The sequence below is a fragment of the Suricata suricatta genome, chromosome 10 (genome assembly GCF_006229205.1).
Source record: "Suricata suricatta isolate VVHF042 chromosome 10, meerkat_22Aug2017_6uvM2_HiC, whole genome shotgun sequence".
In the NCBI taxonomy this organism is placed as follows: domain Eukaryota; kingdom Metazoa; phylum Chordata; class Mammalia; order Carnivora; family Herpestidae; genus Suricata; species Suricata suricatta.
The window spans coordinates 53915112-53924993 of NC_043709.1; the positions used below are offsets into that span (position 1 = coordinate 53915112).

The window sequence follows — 9882 nt, forward strand, 5'->3', positions numbered from 1 at the left end:
TTAAGATAGCAAGTACTATGGGGACCCTGAACTTGTCTCATCCCTGAAATGCAGCTAGATCAGCATCAAACCATTTTAAACACCTAGGAAACTGATCTGAGGATTAACGCAGCAATCTGCATAATTGGAGACAGAGAACTCGGCAGGCATGTGGTACAGAGAGGTGAATGAGGGGAGAGAGAAAAGCCGTGGAGCCATGGAGGGCAGAGAGCCATTTTTGCAGAGAGAAGACAGAGAAACAGCAAGGGGGAGAGTGCAAAACATCGGGATGTGCAAGAAAAGCACTCCCCCTGAAAGTTGGAGAGAAAGAAAGATTTGAAAGAGTAAAACACTTGAAGGGGACTGGAGAAAAAAAATCTGTTCCCCAAAACCACTGAGAGGGAGAAAGGAGAGAGCTTCAATACAGCCAGGATTCTGTAACAGTGGAGCACAGAATCTGAAGTTTCAGAGCTCAGTGCCTGGCGGTGCTCTGGTAAGGAAGTAGGGCGAATCCCCAGGAGCAGGCAGCAGGGTCTGAGGGGTCAGTGTGCCACACAGGGAGAAGCGGTTCCCTTGACTGGAGTGGATTTGGGGTAGAGGTTAGATGGCCTCCCCCAGAGCGAAAGTCCCGGAAGACCCCAGAGAGCAGCAATGTTTACTGGTATTGGAACAAAAGATGTCTGAAGGCAGCAAAACCAGGCACCGGGCTGTGTTGTGATTTGTCATAAACTCTGGGACTCTGCCACTGTGTGACAGCATGAATGTTTTCTGGGACAAGCTGGCATCCTGCCATTGCTCAGAAAGACATTCCTCTTGCTCAGGGAGACACGCCTCTACAGAGACACTGCAGGTCCAAGCCCCAAAGGTCTCTGAAGTGTAGGGTTTTGAACCACAGCCCCATTTGAGACAAAATTCTGGAGGGAGGTGCTGACAGGCAGGTGGACAGCATGGACCTAGACAGGGTAGAGGCAGGGAGCCCCCAGAAGCCTGAGACAAAAGAGAGATGCTTGATCCTGGGTTGGTGAGCGTGTGGAGTTCCTGCACATAGGCTACGGAGCTAGGTGAAGTCCTTTTCCTCTCTAGTGTGCCTGCACACACAGATCAGCCCAGTAAGCTAAGCAGCACCTCTAAGCCATTGCACCAAGTCCCACCCACCTGCTCCCTTCAGGCACATCCTCCCGAAGACCAGGATAAATCCCTTCCACCTGCTAAGTAGTCTATGGACTACAGTGTGCTGCAAAGTTTCAGTTCTAGGGGAAAGAAGATGTAACTTCATTCAGGTTTCATTCTGTTTGCTCGTTCATTTACTTATTTGTTTTCTTTGCTTCTGTTTTTGCTTAGGTTGTTTCTTTTTTCTTTCTTTTCTTTCTCTTTCTTGGATACACAAAGAGCAAATTCGTTTTTTAAAATCTATTTTATTATTTAAAACTTTTAAGTTTTTTAACATTTTTTCTTCATTTTTTTCCTCTATTCTATGAAAGTTCTTTCAACAAGGAGAAAGCAACACATTTAGGATATAGCTCCCTTTATTTGAATTTTTGTTTTGTTTTTAATTTTTATTTTTATCTTATTATTCTTTCTCTTCCTCCACAATGAGAAGATGGAGGAATTCACCCCAAAAGAAAGAACAGAAAGAAATAATGCCCAGGAATTTAATCAACACAGATACAAGATGTCTAAACTAGAATTTAAAACCATGATTATAAGAGTACTAGCTGGGGTTGAAAAAGCTTAGAAAATACAACAGAATCTCTTTCTGTGGAGATAAAACAACTAAAATCTAGTCAGGCCACAATTAAAAATGCTGTAACTGAGATCTTGAATGGATATCATGGTGGCAAGGATGGATGAACAAACCAGAGCAACAAATCAGTGAAACAGAAGATGAAATTATGGGAATGATGAAGCAGAAGAGAAGAAGGAAACAAAGGCAAAAAGATCATGATACAAGACTTAGAGAACTCAGTGACTTATTATAAAGAAATAACTTTTGAACTTTTGAATAGGAGTCCCAGAGAAGAAAGAGAAAACAAATGGGTGGAAGGTTTATGTGAGCAAATTAAAGCTGAAAACTTTTGGGCGCCTGGGTGGCTCAGTCGGTTAAGCCTCCGACTTCGGCTCAGGTCAGATCTCACATTTGTAGGTTCAAGCCCCGCACCAGGCTCTGTGCTGACAGCTCAGGGCCTGGAGCCTGCTTCCGGGTCTGTGTCTCCTTCTCTCTCTGCCCCTCTCCCTCTCATGCTCTCTCTCTGTATCAAAAATAAATAAAGCATTAAAAAAATTAAAAAAAAAAAAAGCTGAAAACTTTCCTAATGTGGGGAAAGACACAGATCAAAATCCAAAAAACACATAATTAGATTCAACAAAAAACAAACATCACCAAGCCACATCATAGTCAAATTCTCAAAATACACAGGGAAAAAATCCTGAAGGCATCAAGGGGAAAAAAAGTCCTAACTTATAAGGGAAGATAGATCAGGTTCATAGCAGATCTGTCCACAGAAACTTGGCAGGCCAGAAAGGAGCGCCAGGATATATTCAATCTGCTGAGTCAGAATAATATGCAGCCAATAATTCTTATCTGATAAGGCTGTCACTCAATATAGAAGGAGAGATAAAGAGTCTCCCAGACATACAAAAACTAAAGGAGTTCATGACCACCAACCCAGCTCTGTGAGAAAGTTTAAGGGGGACTCTCTGAGTGGAGAAAAACAAAACAAAACAAAAAAGATAAAAAGCAACCAAGACTGGAAAGGACCAGAGAACATCACTAGAAACATGGACTCTACAGGTAACACAATGGCACTAAATCCATACCTTTCAATAATCACTCTACGTATAAATGGACTAAATACTCCAATCAAAAGACCAGGGTATCAGAATGGATTAAAAAAAAAAGTATCATCTATATACTGTCTAGAAGGAATCACTTTAGAACCAAAGTCTTGCAGATTGAATGTAAGGGAGTGGAGAACTATCTATCACGCTTTGGTTGTCTAAAGAAAGCTGAAGTAGCCATGCCTCCACCAGAAAAAACTACATTGTAAAATAAATTCCATAACAAAAGATGAAGAAAGACATTAAATCAGAATTACGGGGTATATCCAGCAAGAAGATCCAATAATTGTAAATATTTATGCCCCTAACTTATGAATTAACCCAAATTTTTGAATCAATTAATATAAACATAAAGAAACTCACTGATAATAATACCATAATAGTAAGGGACTTTAACACCCCAAATATAACAATGAACACACAATCTAAGCCAAAAATCAACAAGGAAACAATGGCTTTAATTGACAGATAGATACTTTGACAGACTTAACAGATATACTCAGAACATTTCATCCTAAAGCAACAGAATACAAATTCTTCAAGTGCTCATGGAATATTATCATTCTTTAGAATAAATCACATACTGGTTACAAATATGCCCTCAACAAGTACAAAAAGGTCGATATCATACCATGCATATTTTCAGACTACACTATGACACTTGAAATCAACCACAAGAAAAAAACTGGAAAAACCATGAATATTTGGAAATTAAAGAACAGCCTACTAAAAAAATGAATTGAGTAACTAAGAAATTAAAGAGGAAATTAAAAAGTACATAGAAGCCAATGAAAATGAAAACAAAACAGTCCATAATCCCTGGGATGCAGCAAAGGTGGTCATAAGAGGAAAGTATATAAGCAATCCAGGCCTTCCTAAACAGGGAGGAAATGTCTCAAATATACAACCTCATCTTACACCTAAAGTAGCTGGAAAAAAGAACAGCAAATAAAGCTCAAAACTAGCAGAAGGGACATAGCAAAGCTTAGAACAGAAATTAATGATATTGAAATGAAAAGAACAGTAGAACACATCAATGAAACTAGAAGCTGATTCTTTGAAAGAATTACTGAAATTGACAACCCCCAAGCCAGATTATCAAAAAGCAAAAGTAAAGAATGCAAATAAACAAAATCATAAATGAAAGAGGAAAGATCACAACCAGTACCACAGAAATACAAACAATAATAAGATAATATTATGAACAATTATATGCCCAAAAATTGGGCAGTCTAGAAGAAATGAACAAGTTCATAGAAACATATAAACTATCAAAACTGAAACAGGGAGAAGTAGAAAATCAGAACAGACTCATATCCAGTAAAGAAATTGAATCAGTATTCAAAAATCTCCCAACAAACAAGAGTCCAGGGCCAGATGGCTGTCTGGGGAATTCTATCAAACATTTAAAGAAGAATTAATATCTATTCTTTTGAACTGTTCCAAAAAAACAGAAATGGGAGGAAAACTTCCAAACTCATTCTGTAAGGCCAGCATTACTTTGATTCCAAAACCAAAGACCCCACTAAAAAGAATTAAGAACACATGTCTCTGATGAGCATAGATGCAAAAATTTTTGACAAGATACTGTCAGCAAACCAAGTCCAACAATACATTAGAAGAATTATTCACCAAGATGAAGTGGGATTTATTCCTGGGCTGCAGGGGTGGTTCAAAATCCACAAATCAACCAATGTAATATGTCATATTACTAAAAGAAAGAGTAAGAATCACATGATCCTCTCAATAGATGCAGGAAAACCGTTTGACAAACTACAGCATCCTTTCTTAATAAAAACCCTCAGGAAAGTAGGGATAGAAGAAACATACCTCAAGATCATAAGGGCCATATATGAAAGACTCACAGCTAATATCATTCTCAATGGGGAAAAACTGAGAGCTTTCCCCCTGAGGACAGGAACATGACAGTGATGTCCACTCTCACCACTGTTATTTAACACAGTGTTGGAAGTCCTAGCCTCAAGCAATAAGACAACAGAAAGAAATAAAAGGCATCTAAACTCAGCAATGAAAAAGCCAAATTTCACTCCACAGATGACAGGATTTTTCTACATGGAGTATCCAAAAGACTTTAGCAAAAATCTGCTGAAACTGATATATAAATGCAGCAAAGTCTCAGGATATAAAATCAATGTACAGAAACAGGTTGCATTTCTATACACCAACAATAAAGCAGCAGAAAGAGTAATCCAGGAAATTGATCCTATTTGCAACTGCACCAAAAACCGTATAATACCTAGGAAGATACCTAACCAAACAGGTGAAAGATCTGTACACTAAAAACTATAGAGAGCTTATAGAAGAAGAAACTGAAAAAGAAAAAGAAATGGAAAAACATTCTATGCTCATAGATTGTAAGAATAAATATTTTAAGAAGTTAAAGCAAACTACACAGTCAATAGAACACCTATCAAAATACCAACAGCATTCTTCAGAGCTAGAACAAACAATTTTGAAATTTGTATGGCACTAGAAAAGATCCCAAATAACCAAAACAACCCTGAAAAAGAAAGCTAAAGGCATCACAATTTTGAACTTCAAGCTGTATTACAAAGCTGTAATCATTAAAATAGCATGGTAGTAGCACAAAAACAGACACAGAGATCAATAGAACAGAATAGAGAATCCAAAAAAGACCCACAAATATATGGCCAACTAATCTTCAACAAAGCAGGAAAGAATATTCAATGGAAAAAGACAGTCCCTTCAGCAAATGTTATTGGGAAATTGGGCAGCAACATGAAGAATGAAACTGGACCACTTTCTTACATCATGCACAAAAATAAAATAAAAATGGATGAAAGGACCTAAATGTAAGACAGGAAACCAGCAAAATCCTAGTGGAGACCAGGCAACAACTTCTTTGATCTCACCAACAGCAATTTTTTACTAAACACGTCTCTGGAGGAAAGGGAAATAAAAACAAAAATGAACTGTTGGGACCTCATCAAGAACAAAAGCTTTTGTACAGTGAAGGAAGCAATCAAGAAAACTAAAAGCAACCTATGGAATGGGAGAAGATATTTGCAAATGATATATCTGATAAGGATTAGCATCCAAAATCTATAATGAACTTATCAAACTCAACACCAATAAAACAAATAACCCAGTGAAGAAATGGTCAAAAGACTTTTTGAAAGAAGACATCCAGATGGCCCACTGACACATGAAAAGATGCTCAATATCACTCAGCATCAGGGAATACAAATCAAACCCACAATGAGATACCACCTCACACCAGTCAGAATGGCTAAAATGAATAACTCAGGCAACAACAGATGTGGTGAAAGGGGAACATTTTTACCCTGCTGGTGGGAATGCAAACTGCTACAGCTGCTCTGGAAAATAATATGGAGGTTCTTCAAAAAGTTAATAATAGGGCTATCCTTAGACCCAGTAACTGCACTACTAGGTATGCCAATGGATACAGATACGCTGTTTTGAAAGGGCACATGCACCCCAATGTTTATAGCAGCACTATCCACAATGGCCAAATTATGGAAAGAGCCTAATGTCCATCGACTGATGAATGCATAAAGAAGATGTCACTCACACTCACTCACACACACACACACACACACACACACACACACACTGAAATATTACTTGATCAGAAACAATGAAATCTTGCCATTTGCAACAACGTGGATAGAACTAAAGTATTTTAGGGGCACCTGGGTGGCTCAGTGGGTTAAGCGTCCGGCTTCAGCTCAGGTCATGATCTCACAGTTCATGGGTTCGAGCCCCATGTCAGGCTCTGTGCTGACAGCTAGCTCAGAGCCTGGAGCCTGCTTCGGATTCTGTATCTCACCCTCTTTCTCTCTGACCCTTCCCTGCTCATGCTGTCTCTGTCTCTCAAAAATTAAAAAAAAAAATTTAAAAAACATTAAAAAAAAGAACTAAAGTGTTTTATGGTAAGCGAAATAAGTCAGAGAAATATCATAAGATTTCACTCATATGTGGAATTTAAGAAACAAAACAGATGAACATAGGGGGAGGGAAGGAAAAATAAGATAAAACAGGGAGACAAACCATAAGAGACTTTTATTTTATTTAAAAAAATTTTTTTAATGGCTTTTATTTATTTTTCTTTTTGAGAGGCAGAGACAATGCAAGCAGGGGAGGGTCAGAGAGAGAGAGAGAGAGATAGAGAATCTGAAGCAGACTCCAGGCTCTGAGCTAGGTGTCAGCACAGAGCCCGATGCGGGGCTTGAACCCATGAACCGTGAGATCATGACCTGAGCCGAAGCATCCGCTTAACCGACTGAGCCACCCAGGCACCCCCATAAGAGACTTTTAAATAAAGAGAACAAGCTGAGGATTATGGTAAGGGGTCGTGGGGTGGGGGTGAAATGGTGATGGGCTTTAAGGAGGGCACTTGATGGGATGAACACTGGGTGTTATATGCAAGTGATGAATCACTAAATTCTACTCCTGAAACCATTACTACACTATATGTTAACAAACTTGGATTTAAATAAAATTTAAACACACACACGAATTCTGATCAGTAGAATCTGTACAGAAGTGTTGTTTTTCCCTTGCAGGTCTAGCCCTAAAATATCTCTGTGTTCATTCTCTGTCCAGACAAATGGAACAGATTTTAGAAATACCACAAAATCTCAGGTGATGGCATAGCCGCCAGATGAAAGATTGCTTGAGCAATAAATAAATGTGTATTCCTTTGAGGCATTGGGATTTGGGGGTTATTTGCTTAAAAGTAATAAAGTTGAGACTTAACTTAAAATTTATACAAATTTTTGTCTTGCTTGTGAGTTACTCAACTACCTATTCAACAAAAAATTATGATGTTCAAATTCAATGGACTTCTATGGCTTTACCAGAAGAATCGGTTTCATTTGTATTTTAAGAAAGGGGAAATACTACATATCCTAACATTAGCACATTTTGTAGCTCAGGACAAGAGGACCTTGTGTGTCGTTCTATTATTATTAAAGGACATCTGATCCCTCTGACAGAGGAACAAGACCATGTACACAGTGTCTATTGTTTCCATAGTCATCAGAAAAAAATATAATTATATTCCTTAAAGCAACTGTCCAAAGGAGATACTCAGAAAGTGTTTTAGAAGCAGAATTTTTCACTGATACACCCAAATAGCATTTTAAAGATTCCTTTTGGTACTGCAACAAAAATGCAGCAATTTCACCTAAACTAAAAAGGTAGGGAGGCATCCTGGATTAATATAAAATCACTGACATATAGAAAATGGAAAACACATATCAACATGTGTGCACAGGTACACATACACACACACATAGGATTATTGGAGGATAAAATTTTTACCTTGGTAGTATGAGTATCCTATAGAATAATCGTATGTCATTGACAAATGACCTTGGTGGGGGGAGCACTGAATCAGGTCAGTTGAAGGCCTGGCCTAGATCTGGCTCTATCACTTTCTAGAGGCAGAGAAGAAGAAATGAGCAAGGAATAAAAGCATAGTGACTTAATGTTTGGAGTCTCAATTTCTATCTACCACCAATGAACTGTCTGTCTTGGGAAACTATTTCATGTTTCAATTTCCTCAGTTATATTGATGGAGAGAAAATAATACCTATTTCCCACATTGTTAAGAGGATTAAATCATATGATATATAATAAGTGTTTAGAGAGGACTTATGTGACAGTAAATACTAATAAATATTGGATATTATTTCTAATGGTATGTCCATATAACAAATAAGTCATATTACCAACTGTCAAGCAAGAAATTGTGCTAGATGATTTGTGTGACTCCTTTAGTGCTCATATTCTAAGACCACACCTGTGTTTTTTTTTCCCACACCTGTGTTTTAAAATCAAGTATCCAGCTGAAAAATAAAAAACTCTAAACCCTAAATGTCTTAAGGACTTAAAAAAATCTACAGTCTAGTATGCTGTTGAGATGGATTAAAGAAGATAACTGACATAGCAATGCAGTAATAATTCCATTTTTTTTAATATTCACAAGTGATATAGTACTTTGTTTTATTTGTTATCCTTTATGAATCTAACCCTCATTTGAACAAGGAATGTAACAAGATAATTTTCAGGCAACCATTTAAATTAAAATATGTCATATTGAATGAGTACTACAGAGAAAAGGAATTATTGTGATCACACAAATCTGAATATACCTGATAACACTCCATTTTTGCAGCTGAAGGTGAAGTACTTCCTAGGCTTTTAGATTATCAGCAACTATAAGTTATTTTTCATTAAGAATAAAGTATTTCTACCAACTGTAACAGTGGTAGAAAATGATACAGACACTATATTACAGACTTCATTCCAAATTAAATGGGAAGATACCTCCCTTGGAAATTCCATAATTTAAAAATCTTAGTTTGTTCAAAGATATTCTCATTCAAATAAGTACTCTAGTAACACTCTGATTCAGGTGAATAGTTCAAAATGTTGAATCAATAAAATTATTAAAAATTCAGTTGGAATTATATGTTTGATTGGTTTTAAGTGACAATATATATACCAAGACATTGCATGTAAAACACTGTGGTGCAGAAGAATTGTTTCCTTATTTGGAAGTTCCATTTATTACCAGAAACCTTACCTCCTGCATACATAACAGCCAACATAATGGATGATATCCAGGCTATCTCACTGTAGGTTGTGTTGAATATTTGCTGAATTTCTTTGAAGAACACGGTGATAGCTTTGGGAAATGCGTAGGAAAATCCAATGGAGATAAAAGATGCTCCAACCACTACCCAGCCCCATCCTCCATCAGGAGGTGGATGTAGTGGGGCGCCTGCTGGTGGTGGCATTTCTGCTCCTCTATTTGAAATTCAAGTAACCTATTTAAAAAAATGAAACAACAGTTTATTTTTTTTGTTTTATTTTGCTTTTATTTTTTTTCCATGATATTTTATTGTCAAATTGTTTTCCATACAACACCCAGTGCTCTTCCCCTTAAGTGCCCTCCACCCTCACCACCACCTCTTTTCTCCCCCTCCCCCTCCCTCTCAACCCTCAGTTCATTCTCAGCATTCAATAGTCTCTCGAGTTTTGCATCCCTCTCTC

General features: G+C 37.6%; 1 protein-coding gene across 1 annotated transcript in view; it reads right to left on the reverse strand.

Annotated features, from left to right (window-relative positions):
- SLC16A7 (solute carrier family 16 member 7) overlaps positions 1-9882 on the reverse strand; it is a 90027-nt gene that overhangs the window by 71165 nt on the left and 8980 nt on the right. Inside the window, exon 3 of the mRNA XM_029955276.1 lies at positions 9413-9656. Coding sequence (XP_029811136.1) covers positions 9413-9626 — 214 coding nt within the window. The 5' untranslated portion in view covers positions 9627-9656. The remainder of the gene's footprint in view (positions 1-9412; positions 9657-9882) is intronic.